Genomic DNA, 19,810 nt, shown 5'->3' on the forward strand with positions numbered 1-19,810 from the left:
TTTACATTAAAATACATAGTTCTGTAGCTATATTAAAGTACCTTTTACAACTATTTACAACATAACTTAGTTTAACATTAGAAAAACATCATAGCATTTTCAATTAACAGTACATAAAACAGAACAAAACATTTGTGTACACTTTCATTCAGCTGAGCAGAGAGACCCTGGTGGAGCTGCTGGACCTGGATGGGCTTGACAATAGAGACCCTGGTAAGGCCTGTCTGCTGGTGGGACATCAACTGGGATGGTTTCCAGAGTGTTTGAGTGCATATTTCCACTGTCCACTGCTAGTCTACCAACAGGTTTGCAGGGCTGACTCGATCGACGGCTGCCATGTCACTGAGATATTTTCAGAAAGAGTGAAGAATAAAATAAATGAACTCAAACTATAAAATATAAAATATTTGAACATGCATGCAAATGTATGTGTCCATTCAACTTTTCTTAGCCATTGTATCTTTACAATTGTCTTACTTGGCTGTTACAAATAGTCATGGTCAGTGGGTACCTCCTCCAGGGCAGACACCTCTGCAGACAGCTGGTCACGCCACAGAGCACCACTGACTGCCTCCAAACCCCTCTCCCCTCCACCATCAACCTCTGCCACATCCTCTCCATGCTCATCCTCTGGGGCCATAATGTCACCAACCCCAAGGCAGATGTTTTGGAGGATGGCACAGGCTGTTATGACCTGAAATAGGGGAAAAAAATTAGATATATAGAATATTTTTTTAAAAATTAGTATATTCTTTTTGCAGTATTTTTAAAATGTCTTTGGAATTTACTTAAATGAGGTACAAAGGTGTGGTGCACCTCCAGCACTTGCAGGAACATGACCCTGAACCTGGTCTTCATCATTCCAAAAGCACGCTCGATAATGGAGCATGCCCTGGAATGATAGACGTTATGACGAATGATAGAAGCGTTCGGCTCCCACACCTTGCACTGGCCTCATATAGGGAGTGATGAGGGGGAGTGGGTGTCGGAGACATGGATACCCTCCGTCTGCTAAGATAAAGTGCCCTGGAGGAGGGTACACGGACCTCCTGTACAGTGGGCTGTGGCGGAGCACTTGTGCATCATGCACTGACCCGGGCCAGCCCACGTAGGTGTCAATGAAGCGGCCCTGATGGTCACAAACAGCCTGCAGGATAATGGACGGGAACTGTTTCCTGTTCCTGTAGCACTGACCATCAGGGCCGCTTGGTGGCTTAATGCGGACATGGCAGCTGTCGATTGCTCCTGCAGTGTTCAAGAAAGCTTGGTGTCTTGCCAGCCCTGCAAACCCACGGCAAACTGCTTCTAATTCCTCTAGGGTGTTGGGGAGGTAAATGACTTGGTGGCGAATGGCCACCACCTCCTCAGCGACTCGGTGGACAATGCGGTGGACAGTGGAGCGAGGCATGTCAAACACACTGGAAACCACTCTGTATGATGTACCACACGCCAGCCAGAAAATAAATACCGGGGTCTCAATTGTGGCACCCCATCCGTGTCGCCGTTCATTCAACAGATCCAGCAGCACTGCAAGGGCCTCCCTGCTCAGCCGAAAATCAGGCCGTGTGTCAGCATCTTCGCTGAAAAACCTGTCCAGCACTGGAACGCTCAGGTTCATCCTGCAGTACAGGGGTCTGGTCTGAAGAAGGAAAAGAGAAATTGTGAAGAGCTATGGACAAAGTAGCACATTGGTGGAAGAAATATTGACATACCTACTAACCTACTAATACCACATTGTGGAAAACTACTAGTCATTTAAAACCTTGGTTAACTCCCTGAGGTCTGAAAACGCGCCGGCGCGGTTTGAAGGTTTTTTTTCACATTGCAGCAAAACAGACTTAAAATACTCTGTCATTTTTTTCATAGAGACATAAGTAATACATCAATTGAAACTATAGAATATCTCCTTTTATTTGTATACACTCAGAGTAAAAACAAAATGTTGTGCTTTTTGTAAAATAAAGAAAACTAACATGATGCGTGATCTCTCGTCTCCCTCTGAAGGAAGTCCAATCTGATAGTTCTCAGAAAATGAACTGTAACTTAGTGAATACTAATCACAAAAAAATTACACTTATGTCTAAAGAAACGTTGAAAGGTTTTAAATCGTGTAAGTCAAATCGAAAACAAACATTCTGTGATTATGTAATCTGTATGAAAAGAGACACATGTCAGAAGTCCGTGATTCAGCTCATTACCCACTAATGCGGCCATGCCCACGGAGCCAGCGCTATTCAGAGTCAAATTCAGAGGCAACACATGCATACATTTTTTAAAGTATAATATAAAACCATTATTTTATATTGTAATAATATTTTTCTGTATGTTTCATATACCATGATGAGCTTGAGACATCACAGAAGTTTTTTTTCACAGCCTACCTGACTGAAATGCCTCATTAATATGCAAGTCATTTCAGGTCATTACTATGCGATTCTTTTGTCTTCTCAGGCGAGAATGACCCATTATTCATGGTGATTCACGCCTCCACGCATACTGTGTTTCTTGGCAAAAAGTGTCTTACAAAAACTAAATCAATATATTGTTATAACTGAAAGAGTAGTCAGCATAATTTTTACATAATTTTGAAGCAAAAACTCTACTCTACAACCTCCAATACCCTAAAGTATTGTAAACACAGATTTAATATACTTTTATTGGCCTTATTTCAGTGACTTAAGTTTTTTGTTTTTTCAATAACCACGCATAAACATTATTCCTTCAAAAACACAAACATGTACATACATGTTCCTCACATATTATGGTAGCCTAGTTTGTGCTGAATACAGTGTAATGAGACTTTTGTCATTAATATGTTTATGAACAACTGAAAAAAGCACAAATGTCAGGGCATGTCAAAACTTCTCCAGGCCCCAAATCAGCCTCAGAATCCAGAGGGTTAAGTAAAAGTTATATCTTGCATACTGAATACTTAAGGTATGAAAAGTAAAGGTATGCATTTCTCCGTGTCAGGGCTTTTAAATATGCTGGTTTTGCATTAATACTACTGCTGCACTACTATTCGTGTTGCATTTTCTGAATATGTTGAAGATTATTACATTTAAAGTAGGCCTACTTTATATGTTTTTGGGTAGTTTCATAATGCATATCGTGAAACACCACATTTTTATAGTGATGCTTCACTGTGAGGGGAAAAAAAGAAGTACTTCACATTTCGGTCTAGCGCCTGTTCACTTTTAGAAAAACAATGTAAAAGTAGTGCATTGGAATGGAAAAACGCAAACCATTTCAAATGACCTGGTCTTGTCTAAGCCGGAGATAAAAAACCCATCAGCGCCATGAATGAAACGTCTCCACCATCTTCTCTAGTAAAGTATAAACAATAAAAATGAAAATGAGCAATTCTGGCTCCATTATTGTAATTCTAATTTTGTTAAGGGATTTCGGCGGTTATCGGAATCACCTGGTCCTGCGATAAAAAATCATGCAAATTAAAAATCCGTTAATTAAAATTGTTTGCAGCCTACCCAGTCACAGAATAAACTGCACACAGGTGAGAAGACAGGAGCAAGGAGCAGACCGCAGAATTGATAAAACTGCGAGCTGAGGCCGAACATATGTTCACTGGGGCCAAAAACTCGGCTAGCGTGGCTTGGAGTTAAGGCAAATACCCATCTGTAATATTTTCAGTACACTCTCTTGTGTATTGTAACAATTAGCCGTCACCCTACACAGCGGCCACCAACAACCTGTATCTTTCACTGTTGTTTCTGTAGTGCTGTCAGGCAACATATATCTGTACACGTTTTATCCAAACTTGAGCACTTCAGTATTTTGCATGCATGCCCTGCTATGTTAAGAATGCACCACTGTCTTAATATGATTTTTTTGTTTGTTTGTTTTCTCTTGTTTTAGGACAATTCTGGAGAAAATGGGCCTGTTGGGCAAGGTTATGCCACAACAAGCCCAAAAAAAATATGGGAGAACCTAAAAAAAAAAAAAAAAGTAAGCAAGTTAATGTAGACATCTTTGTTGAAAATCATTGTGGTGGTTTTGTTAACAGGTTTCATTTATACTGCCTTAGGATTGCAAGTGTCCTGGGACAGGTGAGGAGGTGTCTGGGAAACCCGCTGCAGAAACTTGGCCCTTCTTTGTCCTCATGGATGAGGTATTAGGACAGAGGCCTTCCAACACCCCCCCTGTCCTAATTGCCTCCATCCCTGAGGAAACTAAAATGGAAAGTGAGGCCATGGCATTAATGCCTTCAACTTAAGAATGTACATATATTTCAGGATGTGGTGCATCCCTGAGAACAATAACTTTGGATCTGAAATAAATTGTTTCATAAATATAGCTTTTGGGAAAAAAGTGGTCTCGTGGCACAACTTGCCCCTGGTGCGGGGTAAATTGTGCCAGTCATTTCTGAAGTAAAACAGAACATTTTAATGTTATGAACTGTAATGCTATATGAAAGACAAATAAAAAATAAATAAATACTCATTTAAGGTTTACTGTCACCCCATATTGTCACCCTATTAAACTGTTGGAATAAGTCATATTTTGTAGTTTTTGGGAAAACACAAAAAACTTAAATAGACAATATATGATATTTGTGAATCATTTCAGGCAAAAAGGCTTTGGCAATAGATGCCTGTTGACATAAGAAAATAATACACCACATTCCAAATTATTATGCAAGTGTCATATCAGTAAGATTTCAGTAGAATAAACATTCAGATTTTAGTTTTTCTAAGAAAATGTTTGTTTATTTATCCATGTCTTTTTTGGTAATTGTTATCATTCTTAGACAAAATAATTTGCCTGATCTATGGAAACCCTACTTAGAGGTTGTTCCACATTATTAAGCAAGTCACAGTTCAGAGGAAGAAAGATCTTTCTGAAGATGAAAATACCTGTTTTCTGCTCAACACTGGCTTTTTTTTATAGCTGCCCTTTTAATACAATTAATTTTTTTTGGCAGGAACTTTCATTAATACGCCTTTATCTGACCGAGATCTGCTGTGCTCTAAATCACTCACAAATCTTATGATAATTTGATCATCTACATTCAGTTTTCACACAATATTAGTTGTTTTCATGCACAACATTGGACCATTTCATGCTTTTCATCTTCAGAAAGTGCATTTCATAAGTGCGTGGCATGATGGGTTTTGGTCTTAAATCAAGAATGTCACATAGTTTAACTGCTAAAATGTAAGAGTACAATGTACAACTAGATGAGTAAAGCTCGTAGACAAACTTTAAGTTGGCTTGAAAAAGCCTAGCCAGAAAGTTGAGTAGTTTTACAAGCTTTTCAGTTTGAAGGTTTTCAGTTTGTAATAGTTTCAGTGATGCGTTGCATAAAATGTCATGATTTTACATGTGCACGTTCTCAAAGGCATGACTGCAAGAGCGCGTGCTCCCCCTCTCTCGCATACGCTGAGAGAGAACTATAATTAAACTACATGAAAATACTACTACAATTAAATAAATAAATAGTTGATTAATTAAATAATTAATTTATTAAATAATTAAACATATGATCAGAATTACGGAAGCCCTAAACGGCCATGGGTTACAATTTTTTTTCTATCTTGTTTTCTCGTGATCACGACTTATTTTCTCGTGATCTCGAGATAACAAAAGTTGTTTTCTCGTGATCACGACTTATTTTTCTCATGATCTCGAGATAACAAAAGTTGTTTTCTCGTGATCACGACTTATTAAAAGTTATTTTTACAATGATTGATTCTGAAACACTGTACCCGGATTCTACTGTTGCTATAGTAACGAACACAACTTTGACGCGCATCTGATCGACGGATAAATCATGCGCTCTTATATCTTGTGGATATTTCAGCTAAATGTTTACTTCACTTAATAATAAAGTTTACAATAAATAAATACATATAGGCTATTTAATCACTGTTCACTAAATGTACGCTTAACATATTGTTTGTGTAATTAACATAGCTAATATTCAACAGAGCATCTCAAGTGCAGGCAGAGTGCCTTCAGAAAGATGCTAGATTATTCTATAATTCTAAAACCTTTTAGATTAAACTCATACTCATTTAATACATATATATATACATGATGAATAAAAATAACATACACATTATGTAATATTACATAATGTGTATGTTATTTTTATTCGTCATGTAGGATAGGCTGCTGTGACGATATGTGCTTTAAACTGTCTTCCTCCTATCTTCCATTAAAAAGGGGTGCAATACTCCAGATTTCCTGTTTGAGAAGCGTGTTTATGTGTATGTTTTCTACAAAGAAATGTAGAAAATACAATAGGTTACACACTATCACTGAATTAAATGACATAGGCTATAAATCACATTTCTTATCAATATACATTGTGACATATTTAGGTAAACGAACACTGAAACTGCGATGATTAAAATAGCGTCTTAAAGATACACAATGAAGTTCAAACAGAATACTATACAGTGACATCAAAATTAGTTTTAATAAACAATAAGTTTAGTATCACACCGAACTATTGCGGTCGTGAAACTGTGGTGAGGCATGCAACTAGTCAGAACGATAACAGATACACTTTAATGCAAAATAATTATAATCAGTCATTTAACAGTAGAGTTAATCGCTTAAGGCACACAATACTGCACAAAATAAAGCGATCAGGAAAACTATCTCTGTCCGAAACTCGTACAATCTGAGCCAATATGAACTAATACAGTAAAGTGGATATTTACAGCGCATCACCGGTTATATTTGGTAATATACTGCCACCTGTTGGCACATTTGTGTAATGTAGAGCAGAGATTAAGTCGTGATCACGAGAAAACAACTTTTGTTATCTCGAGATCACGAGAAAATTAAGTCGTGATCACGAGAAAACAACTTTTGTTATCTCGAGATCACGAGAAAATAAGTCATGATCACGAGAAAACAAGATAGAAAAAAAATAGTAATCCATGGCCGTTTAGGGCTTCCGTACAGAATATCAACTTGCCTAATAATTATGCACTCACAGAAAGAATTTTTTTTTTGACTACGTTTTTTTTTTTCATTGCTTGCAGAATGGCCCCGAGACAATCACCATATGAAAGAGCAGAGCCAATAAGAGTGCGATCCTATGCACCACATGCAGAACACTAACTTTCAAGACAGTTGATGGGGTCATCAAGGCGGACAAACAGCGGACCACTATTTTGGCCACCTTGTGGGATGGCATAAACATGTCCAGTCTGACCAGCCACAATTTGAAAAGGATCAGACATATATTATTAAAATACTTTACTTTGTAATGTATTAGGAAAATTGTGGATTCCTTAGAAGTACACTGTAAAAAAAAATTAAAAAATAGGTAACCTGGCTGCCTTAAAATGTTGTGTTCAATAAGCTAAAAAACATTTGTTGTTTACACATATATTGAAGTTCCTTAAACCTAGAATTAATAGTTGGGGTAACAAAGGTGATGCTGAATCAACTTTATATTTTGTATAACCAACAAGTTTTTAGTAAGCCTAACTAGACGAGAAAGTTGTGCCAACCTAAATTCAAGTTGAAACAACATAAAATTAGTGAGACCAACAAACGTGGAGTTGTTTGAACTAAGCATTTTGTTGAATAAACTTGTAAGTACAAATTGCCCAAACTAAGCGTCTTGTTGAATTAACTTACATTTTTAAGGCAGCCAGGTTACTTTTTCAAGAATAGTTAATCTCACTAGTAATGTTAAGTTCATTCAACTGGCCAAACTATGTAATTTGCCCACACAACTCAAGTTTCTATTTTCTACTGTACCACATAAAAATGGAACGGACATTTAAGAACATGCAATGTATTTTATTTCAAAATTGACAGCATGCTATTTAGTATTAGTGTTTAGTATAAAAACACCTTTAAAAACAAACATTGACATTTCATATTAACTGTGGAACTATTATCTAAAAAAAAAGTATAAAAAGTATGTTTGTCAAACAATTATTAAAAAAAAAAAAACGTATGAAAACTAAGTTTTCATTTCATAACGTCAGTCAAACAATTATCTAAAAAAAAACCTAACAGTTTTCATTTCATAATGTTTTTGTTGAACAATTTTCTAAAAAAAAATATATATATATATATGAAAACTTGAACATGCAACAAGTTTTGGTAGCTTAGATTAACTCAGTGGCATTTTAGAACAAATATGTTAAACTTTTTTTTAACCATGCAAAATGGTGGTGTGATGCAACTACTGATTAGTGTACAAACAGTAAACATTTGTGTAACTAACAAAACAATGCTACCAACTGAAACTGTATTGATGACATTAACTAGGACAACTTGCCACTACACTTGTCTTGAAGCAAACTGTAGCGGAGTCCATTAACTTTCACAGAACAATTGCCACTGCCAATGCCCATGAACATTTTTTGTATCACCTTGAATGTGTACTTCAGCCTCTTGGGATAGTCTATGTTAAGGTAGTAAAGAAGACCCACGAGTGTAGCAAAGGCAAAAGCAACATCTCCTAGGTCACGTTTGACAATCTGCTCCTCCAGAACCACCACAACATCCACCATCTCCCTTTCTAGCAACGCTGTGCTGCTCCCGCCTTCCTCAGTGATGATGAGAATGCCAACATCAACTTCTTTTGTAGCATCTTTTTCTGAACTGTCAGCCTAAGAACATAATGAACAAAGATATTAATAATTAAGCATGTACTGTTACATTAACAAATTCAATGTAAAATGTAACAAATTAAATTCAAATTCTGTGTGAAATGACAAATGCATCACTGATGATTACCTGAAGAAAAATTTCTCTCATGAGACACATCAGTGTAATTTGTGTAGTACTAGGCAGTATCACTTTTCTCAAAACCAGACAAATATACGCAATGGCGTATTAAATATATATTAAACTATTTACAAGAAGAATCAGTTTATGACATTAAAAGTGTAATTACTTTTACAGCAAATACTAATTAATTTATATGTTTAAACTTTGCCACTATCCTAGGTTTTGATAATTTGTCAACAAGATTTTAGTAATTTAAGTTACAATAAAATTTATTATGAAGACTGATTATTAAATATCCGGCTCTTGGACATTTGTAACCAGTTCTAAAATGGAACCGATTTGACACCCAACCCTACTCTCAATGCCAGTAGCTCTGGGCTGAGCTTTGCCATTGTAGTGTTAAAGCACTGTAAGGGTATTGTTCTGTCACTACTGTCTTCAGTCATGTTTTAGTTGGTTAATATTAACCTGTATCTGTTGAGTTGCGTTTGTCGGCCACGGTCTCTGCTAAAATATTTCCTTTTCTACTTAAAGGTGCTCTAAGTGATCCTGGGTGGAGTAACTTCCTGTTGACGTTCGAAATGTTGTCAAACAAAACAGAGGCTAGCTAGACCTTCCCTCCTCCTCCTCCTCCCATTACCAGAAGCACACAATAAAATGTTTCACCACCTGAGATTATAACTTAAGCTCCTACACAAGGAAATGCAATAATAATAGCAAGATAATGTTAGCTTCATGTTTCACAGTAAGCATAATAAACGGCTTCGTCATAAACAAATTTAGTCAAAGTTGTCAATAGGCTATAAACGAATTCATAAACAGTGGGTGAAAACAATCCTTATTTGTGTTTATATCCTTGTGTTGGTTAGGCGAACATGAACGACCATTTAGAATAACAAAAAAAATGGTTTAACTCACCTGTCCAGCAAAAAAGAGCCACCTGAATGTCGGATTGGAAGTCCTTCTGCAGCCAGAGTTCTTGCCACGTTTCAAAGGCTTTTCCTATGTAAATTTGGGACTTTCTGCGTTCCTTCTCCTTTTCCCTTTTCTTTTTCAGGTGTTCATTAGAACGTCGTCTCTTTGGTTGTGTGTCGGCCATATATTTTTAAAAGATAAATCCTTGAGCTTTTATTTTGATCACCAGCTGATCGCGTGCGCAAATGTGCTCACTTCTCTTTAAAACACGCAGCACAGACAGACTGTATATATACTTAATCACTGTCTTTTGCTGTTTTATAAAGGCACAAAGCCATATCACAGTTTCGATTTTAGCTCGTTGGCAAACGTAGTATGTTTTAAATTTTCAGTTCATTATGAAACGGTGGCGGCAGCAGAGGGTCATTAATGGGAAACACTGAATGAATGTATAGCTGATAAATGCGCTTAAGTTGTCATATCGGTTGTTATATAACAAAAACCCTTCCACCGGACCGAAAGAGAGTCTCGAGGCCTGCCGCTGCTCTGAGTGAGTGACACTGACAGCAAAGAAATGTATTCTATAGGCTAGATTATTTTTAAGGTCTATTTTTACAGGCTGTATGCAGTATATGCAAAGCCAAAGCGCACTGAAATAAAGCAACTTATGATTTTGGGGGTTTACAAAGGCTATTGTCCAGTTTCATATTTGCTCAGTGACAGTCAGTATACATTCGGGGTTTGACTCGAAACATTCGGGGCTGAAGCCCCGGCAAAATCGGCTGGCGCCACCCCTGGCCAGGAGCCAGAGCACCTGACATCAAAGCAAATTTAAAAGTGCTGGCTAATGCTAGTCGTAAATACTCTAAAATTATTATTCACATCGGCACAAATGATCAACTTCGCCAGTCGGAGATCACTAAAATTAACAATAAAGAGATGTTTGAACTCGCAAATACAATGTCAGGAGAAGTAATTTGCTCTGGCCCTCTTCCTGTTCGTCGGAGTGATGAGATAGTTAGCAGATTATCATCACTCAATGGCTGGCTGTCTAAGTGGTGTCCGCAGAATAATATAGGTTTCATAGACAATTGGAAAAGCTTTTAGGGCAGACCTGACCTGTTGAAAAGAGATGGTATTCATCCGTCCCGGGATGGTGCTGCTCTTCTCTCTAGTAATATGGCACATAGTCTTAGAGCTGAAACATGACAAACTGGGGCCCAGGACAGGAAGCAGACAGACTGGCTAAACCGACCGTCTGCTAGCTGCCTCACGTTACAGAAGTCAGATAATTCCCAACACATAGAAACTCTCGCACCTAGATATTATCACAGAGACTGTGTCTGTACCCCGAATTAATGAAAACAAAAAACTTCCAAACCCATTTAATAGTAAAAATTTAATTGATGTTCAACAAATAAAAAATAGAGATAATAATGATAAACAAATGATAAAGCTTGGATTGTTAAATATTAGATCACTTTCTTCAAAAGCACTTATTGTAAACAATATTATCACAGACAATAATCTAGATGTGCTGTGTTTGACAGAAACCTGGCTAAAACTGGACGATTACATTACTTTAAATGAGTCTAGCCCTCAAGGTTATGATTATCGACACAATCCTCGACAGAAAGGCAAAGGGGGAGGTGTTGCTGTAATTTATAGTAATATTTACAGTATCAGCCAGAAGTCTTTCAAATATAATTCCTTCGAAGTGATGGTGCTTTACGTAACATTATGTAAGTTGACATTTGTGCTGGCTACTGTATACAGGCCACCAGGGCACAATACAGACTTTATCAAAGAGATTGCTGATTTTCTATCAGAATTAGTACTAGCTGCAGATAAAGTCCTTGTTGTTGGTGATTTTAATATCCATGTAGATAATAAAAAAGACTCATTGGGATTGGCATTTACAGACATTCTAAACTCTATTGGTGTTAGACAACATGTGTCGGGACCCACTCATTGTCGTAATCATACTTTAGATTTAATATTGTCACATGGAATCGATATTGATGCTGTTGAAATTCTGCAGCAGAGTGACGACATGTCAGATCATTATCTAGTCTCGTGTATACTACATTTGGTCAAAGCGGCTAAACTGCCTCTCTGCCATAATTATGGTAGAACCATCACTTCTACCACTAAAGATCGCTTTATAAATAATCTTCCTGATCAGTTTCATCGCCTTTATATACTAGACAGCTTAGAAGACCTCGATGTTGCAACAAAAACTATTGTCTCTGTCTTTTCCAGCACATTAGACTCAGTTGCTCCTTTGCGTTTAAAAAAGATTAGGGAAATTAATCCAACGCCATGGTACAATGAGCACACTCAGGCCCTAAAAACAGCAGCTAGAAAAATGGAGCGCAGCTGGAAGAAAACAAAACTAGAAGTATTCCGCATTTCGTGGAGAGAGAAAATTATTGAGTATAGAAAGGCCTTAAACTGCTAGATCTGCCTATTTTTCAAAACTTTTAGAAGAAAAACACAACCCTAGGTATTTGTTTTATACAGTGGCTAAATTAACAAGAAATAAAGCTTCAACTTCTGATGTTTACAAAGAGCACAGCAGTAATGACTTTATGAACTTCTTTACTTGCAAGATTGATAATAATAGAGACAATAATTCTCAATATTGAATAAAAAATTATAACCATGCAACCATCTACTGCAGTATCATGTCAGACAGTGCATTGTACTATCCCTGAGGAAAAAAATCAATTAATTTACTGCTTTAAGAGAGGGAGAATTGTCTAAACTTGTTAAATCATCAAAATCATCCACATGTATGTTAGACCCTACACCGACTAAGCTATTGAAAGAGATGCTTCCAGAAGTCATAGATCCTCTTCTTAATATTGTTAATTCATCTTTATCACTAGGATACATACCAAAAACTTTTAAGCTGGTTATTATTAAACCTCTTATTAAAACAACACAACTTGATCCTAGAGAATTAGTCAATTACAGGCTGATCTCAAATCTCACTTTTCTGTCAAAAATACTTGCAAAGGCAGTATCATCACAACTATGTTCCTTTTTAGAAATAAATAGTATCTGTGAGGATTTCCAGTCAGGATTTAGACCGTACCATAGTACTGAGACTGCTCTCATTAGAGTTACTAATGATTTGCTCTTATCATCAGATCGTGGTTGTATCTCTCTATTAAAGTTACTGGATCTTAGTGCTGCATTTGACACTATCGATCACAATATTCTTCTAAATAGACTCGAAAACTATGTTGGCATTAGTGGAATTGCATTGGCATGGTTCAAATCATACTTATCTGACCGTTATCAGTTTGTAGTTGTAAATGAAGAGAGGTCATATCGATCACAAGTTCAATATGGAGTACCTCAAGGCTCAGTACTAGGACCGCTGCTTTTCACTCTGTACATGCTGCCCTTGGGAGATATCATTAGGAAGCATAGCGTTAGTTTTCCCTGTTACGCTGATGATACTCAGCTCTATATTTCTTTGCACCCTGACGAAACTTACCAATTCGCAAAATTAACAATGTATAGCTGATATAAAAAACTGGATGACCACTAATTTCCTACTACTAAATTCAGAAAAAACAGAGATTCTAATTTTTGGATCGAAAACTACTTCACGCAATAATCTAGAACAGTGTTTCTCAACTCCAGTCCTCGGGACCCACTGCTCTGCACATTTTGTATGTATCCCTTATTTAACACACCTGATTTAGATCATCAGCTCATTAGGAGAGTCTGCATGAACTGAATTGAGTGTGTCAGATAAGAGAGACATACAAAATGTGCAGAGCAGTGGGTCCCGAGGACTGGAGTTGAGAACCACTGATCTAGAATACTGTCTAACACTTGATGGCTGCTCTGTTAAGTCTTCGTCGTCAGCTAGGAACCTGGGTGTGCTCTTTGATACCAATCTTTCATTTGAAGGCCATGTTACTAGCATCTGTAAAACCGCATTCTTCCATCTTAAAAATATATCTAAACTACGACATATGCTCTCAATGAAAAATGCAGAACAGTTCATTTTTAGCCTTGAGGTCAACGTTCATGACCTCAAAGCTAGATTACTGTAACGCTCTACTGGGTGGTTGTTCCTCCCGCTTGATAAATAAACTACAGCTCGTACAAAATGCAGCAGCTAGAGTTCTTACTAGAACTAGGAAGTATGACCATATTAGCTCAGTTCTGTCATCACTGCAGTGGCTTCCTGTTAAACATTGTATAAATTTTGAAATCTTGTTAATTACTTACAAAGCACTAAAAGGTTTAGCCCCCCAGTACCTAAGTGAGCTCTTAATACATTATAGTCCTTCACGTTTATTGTGATCTCAGAATTCAGGCCAGCTGATAATACCTAGAATATCAAAATCAAACTGCAGGCGGTAGATCCTTCTCCTGTTTGGCACCTAAACTCTGGAACAATCTTCCTAGCATTGTTCGGGATGCAGACACACTCTGTCAGTTTAAATCTAGACTAAAAACACATCTCTTTAACCTGGCATACACATAACACATTATATATTTATATTTTCAAATCCGTTAAAGGATTATTAGGCTGCATAATTTAGGTCAGCCGGAACCGGGAACACTTCCTATAACACCAGATGTACTCGTTACATCAGAAGAAGAATGGCATCTATGCTAATATTAGTCTCTCTGTTTATCCTGAGGTTTACCGTAGTCAACTGGATCCGGGACGTATCCAGCTGAGACCAAGGACCGGTGCCATGACACGACCACAACGCAGCCCTGTATCAGCAGAGATCGAGTCAACTAGATCATCCACTGTGAAGACATCATCAACACGACAGCCAGTGGCAGAGTTCCTCAACAAACCGTCCATACCGGCGTGATGAATACGATCCTCAACTGGACACGACCACAACGCAGCCCTGAAGTATCAGCAGAGATCGAGTCAACTAGATCATCCACTGTGAAGACATCATCAACACGACAGCCAGTGCCACAGTTCCTCAACAGACCGTCCATACCGGCGTGACGAATACGATCCTCAACTGGACACGACCACAACACAGCCCTGAAGTATCAGCAGAGATCGAGTCAACTAGATCATCCACTGTGAAGACATCATCAACACGACAGCCAGTGCCACAGTTCCTCAACAAACCGTCCATACCGGCGTGATGAAAGCAATCCTCAACTGGACACGACCACAACGCAGCCCTGTATCAGCAGAGATCGAGTCAACTAGATCATCCATTGTGAAGACATCATCAACACGACAGCCAGTGCCACAGTTCCTCAACAAACCGTCCATACCGGCGTGATGAATACGATCCTCAACTGGACACGACCACAACGCAGCCCTGTATCAGCAGAGATCGAGTCAACTAGATCATCCACTGTGAAGACATCATCAACACGACAGCCAGTGCCACAGTTCCTCAACAAACCGTCCATACCGGCGTGACGAATACGATCCTCAACTTGATGGAACTGAAATAAATACTGATTGTTGATTACTATCAGACTTATCATAGCAACCTGAATTGTAAAAAAGCACTGTTCGCCAGAGGAGAACTGGCCCCCCGACTAAGCCTGGTTTCTCCCAAGGTTTTTTTCTCCATTTAACACCTATTTGCCACTTGTTTGCCGCCTGATGTCACCTGTTGGAGTTTGGGTTCCTTGCCGCTGTCGCCTTTGGCTTGCTTAGTTGGGGACACTTGACATTTGACTTGACATTTGATATTCAGCAGTATTCTTGACATTTATTCAACAGTGCTTCTGATCTGCCTGCATTGACACTATTCTTTAAGAGCTGCTGTGCAGCCAAATTATATACCAGTTATCAATGTGAAGCTGCTTTGACACAATCTGCATTGTAATAAGCGCTATATAAATAAAGGTGACTTGACCTGACTACAGTGAATTTTCCTGTGGCCCTTAAGGTAACCTATAAATCTGAAACTCTTTCCACACTGATCACATGTGTATGGGTTCTCTCCAGTAAGAATTTTCATGTGGTAAATAAAGCATCAATTTATGTGTGAAACTCTTTCCACACTGATCACATGTAAAATGCTTCTCTCCAGTTTAAATATTAATGTGTCCCCTAAGGCTTTTTTGTGTTTTTAATGGCTAAATGGTTATATTTATATAATTGATTGTGTTTATTGATATGCCATACTTTATTTTGCTGTAGCCTACAGACGAAGTTAAAACACTAAAAAAAGTCCAGTTATGGATGACAAGAACAAACAAATGTCAAGCTTTTTAACTTCGAATCTCTTGTCTTCAGTTTCTGGCCTCCTAGTGATGTGAAATAAGAGCAGCAGTTAACTCAGGGTGATTATTTTGACTTTATTTTGTATTTGATCTGCGCATCTTGGACATGGCGTCTGTCAAAAATAGGCAGGGACACTTCTGAAACGCACCGCAGTGCGGTTGGTGTAAACACGAGCATTGACCAGAGTGGCCGTGTATCAGCTTCAGTAGCCACGTCGCAGCCGCACACACACACACACGCATGCAGCGTAAACGAGGCTTAAGGCTTTTCTCCAGTGTGAGTGCTCATGTGGGCTGTAAGGCTTTTTTTCCAACTGAAACTCTTTCCACACTCTTGACAGGTATGAGGCTTTTTTCCAGTGTGAATTATCATGTGGACCTTAAGGTTTCCTGTCTCATTAAAACTCTTTCCACACTGTTGGCAGGTGTAAGGCTTTTCTCCAGTGTGAATTCTCATGTGAACTTTAAGGCTTCCTTTTTGACTGAAACTCTTTCCACACTGTTGACAGGTAAATGGGCTCTCTCTAGTGTGATTACTCATGTGGGCTGTAAGGCTTCCTTTTCGATTGAAACTCTTTCCACACTGTTGGCAGGTGAATGGGTTCTCTTTAATGTGAATTCTCATGTGGCCTTGAAGGTTTCCTTTTTGTATGAAACTCTTTCCACACTCTTGACAGGTGTAAGCCTTCTCTCCAGTGTGAATTCTCATGTGGGCTGTAAGGCTTCCTTTTTGACTGAAACTCTTTCCACATTGTCGGCAGGTATGAGGCTTTTCTCCAGTATGAATTCTCATGTGGCCTTTAAGGCTTCCTTTTTGTGTGAAACTCTTTCCACACTGTTGGCAGATATATTGCTTTTCTCCAGTGTGATTTCTCATGTGGACTATAAGCTTGTCTTTAAGTATGAAACTCTTTCCACATTGTTGGCAAGTGAAGGGACTCTCTCTAGTGTGAACTCTCAAGTGGACTTGAAGGTTTCTATGTTGATTAAAAGTCTTTCCACACTGTTGGCAGGTAAAATAACTTTTAGTTTCTGTCTTTTGAGCTCCTTTTTGTGAGGAAACCTGTTTTGATCTTTCTTCAGTCATCAAATTATAATGTTTTTCCTCTTCTTTTTCTTTAAGTTCATGACTCGCTTCTTTCAGTGCCATTAGGTCTGGGGCAAAAATAGACATAAAACAATTTAGACATTTAAAGCATCAAAACCAACAACATGTATGATCTATACCAGGGGTCTCAATCTTAAATTGGCTGGATTGACACCTCATAGGAGGGCCATTTTAACAGCACAAGGAAGCACAAAATTTCTGAAAAACTACTTTCCTTCGCGTTATTTCTCATTTACTTCAAAATTCATTACTATGATATTTTTTGTGCCATACTTAAAAAAATGTACACAGCACTGTCTATCATTGTTACATACAGTATTAGTTTTTAACAGTTGCAAATATTTTCCCTTACTTTATTTTAGCTTAATTAACATCAAAATCTTGCACTGATCAACACTGTACTGAACTAATGTAATCCCTGAATTAGGGCTGCAACAACGAATCGATAAAATCGATAAAATTCGATTATTAAAAGAGTTGGCAACGAATTTCATTATCGATTCGTTGTGTCGCGCGACTATTACGCCTCTTAATAAGACGCGGAGATGTTTGAGTATAAAAAAGCGCAGTTGAGCGCGAAGCAGAGCGGAGCAAAAATAAATAAATAAATAAATAGCAGAGCGGAGGTAGAGGAAAGACCATCGGAGAGACCCGTAACGTTGTTCTGAACAGGCGCGCCGTTGTCAGGACCCCCGCAGTTTTGAAAAGACAGAAATCGACCCCCGCACTTTTGATACGGGCTGCTTCAATCAGTCACACTATATCATCTTTTAGCTTTGGATATTTTCTTTCAAATTAGACCATTTTCACGTTTTTTTTCACGCTTTCGTTCATAAATAATCAACTGTTTTGTCGTGGATGTGAACAGGAAATGCGCTCTCGCATGAAGAAACACGCAATCTCCAAACAATCGATCAAAGCGTGCTAACGTTTTAGGACAGGTCGATGGTATATAAATCATGCCCGAATGTCAATCAAGCCAAACCGTCCATTCAGAAACCGAGAATTTGACAGGAGGCTGATTTCTCAGGTTGACGCGCGAGCTGGCTTGACCGAAGTTTTCGTGAGGATTTAAGGTTTATGGACTGTTTTGATTTTGGTAATTACATCTAGAAAGATAAAAGCATTGATGGCATCTATAAAATAGATATCTGAAAGCGAAACGAAAGTGATATTGCCTCGTCCAGTGAGGAGGACGCATGAGAGGAGACCTGCGCGTTTAATTGGTGTATACTGTAATACTGCATTTACAATGCTTATCAGTGGCATACACTTTGATCCCGAAAGTGAAAATCCAAAAGACTATGACTAAAACTAAATCAAAATTTGCTGTCAAAATTAACACTGATCTGTTGTCCTGTATTTATTCTGTGCTTTGTCCATATCGGTTATTGTTGACAAATATATTTGTGTTTGTTGTACTTTTTAAATTTCATTTTAAAGTTTTTTTATAGCACTTGGTCATCTTAAGCTAAACAAAAATATACATCTTTTTGTGCACTTTATTTAAAAAAAAAACCCTATATGTTTGGCAGATGTAAAGCATACATGTGTATGTTTTTTGTGTTAGTCCATTTGTTTTTTGTTTTTTATTACTTTAACAGCTCAGGGATGTTAAAAGAGCAACCTGTTTTTGCACGTTCTGAGGATCTTTTGCACTGTGAATTTGCACCGATTCCCTCCAATTCATCGAGTAATCGTAAAAATAATCGACAGATTAATCGATTATTGAAATAATCGTTAGTTGCAGCCCTACCCTGAATACATTTGTACACTATATATACCTGCAGCGCTTCTGCTCACACAGCTGAGCCACATTTGCCCTAGATGCCGTTTGAGGATCTGTAACGTTTAATGGTAGCATCGGACATGTTTGGCCTGCGGGCCGGCACTTTGAGACCACTGATTTATAACCTATCCTATCCTATGGATCAGGGATGGGCAGCTTTGGCTGCATTTACACTGCAAGTCTTAATGCACAGATCCAATCTTTTGGCCAGCATGTTTACATTCACTTTAGATGCGACTGGTATCCGATATCTGTGTTTACATTACTTCCTGCCCCAAAATGATTGTCATTGATAGTTTTACATGCACATAGTAGACCCTCTGGTTTTGAATGGCCGCTATTAAATTCGCTATTAAAATTATTTATATATTTCATGTCGAGTGGCCACGATTACCTGAGTGGATAAGTTAACAGCTGTCAGTGTCATGGATGTTTTGCAGCGCGAATTCTGACTGAACGGATATAGACCGGAATCTAAACATAATTTGCGTTTGATATTTTATCTACAGTTATTAGTTTTAGAATTCCATTTTTTTTTTGAATGAAAGAATTCGAGCGAGCTAGGGGGAGAGACAGTAGCTACAGTGAAGCTTTTGGCTTATAAGAAAAACAACAACACAGCGGTCTCTTTCAAATTAACCAGGCAAAGGTTGAAATTCAGCTGCTGAATGTATGTGTGCACGCAATTTCTTTCAAGAAAAATAATGTTAGACAAAGTTCCCACCTCAATAATAAAGCTGCGAAATTTTTAGTGTGAGTGCATACAAACGATACAATCACGTCTGCTTCATAATACAACATTAAAGCTACCTTTCAGTGAACAAACGTGTAGCCCTCGCCTTGTGATGGCTTGAATTTCCAAGGGGAATCGGATATGCGTGTTTAGACGTAGGTCACATGTCCAGAGATCGGATATGTATCCAATTTAAAACCACATTTGGAAGTGGCTCAGATCAGATGCGAAAAAATGGATCTTGTGTGGATTTGTGTGTTTACACGTGTGCAACTATCCGATCTGTGTC

At 38.1% G+C, this 19,810-nt stretch overlaps 1 protein-coding gene and 1 pseudogene across 1 annotated transcript in view; both read right to left on the reverse strand.

The window, feature by feature from the left end:
• The window catches only part of LOC137005952 (gastrula zinc finger protein XlCGF57.1-like), a 779,808-nt gene that overhangs the window by 382,976 nt on the left and 377,022 nt on the right, over positions 1-19,810 (reverse strand). Inside the window, exon 4 of the mRNA XM_067366484.1 lies at positions 16,355-16,768. Coding sequence (XP_067222585.1) covers positions 16,355-16,768 — 414 coding nt within the window. The remainder of the gene's footprint in view (positions 1-16,354; positions 16,769-19,810) is intronic.
• LOC137014350 (uncharacterized) lies at positions 485-15,626 on the reverse strand (annotated as a pseudogene).

This window comes from Chanodichthys erythropterus, chromosome 3, assembly GCF_024489055.1.
Source record: "Chanodichthys erythropterus isolate Z2021 chromosome 3, ASM2448905v1, whole genome shotgun sequence".
Classification (NCBI taxonomy): Eukaryota; Metazoa; Chordata; class Actinopteri; order Cypriniformes; family Xenocyprididae; genus Chanodichthys; species Chanodichthys erythropterus.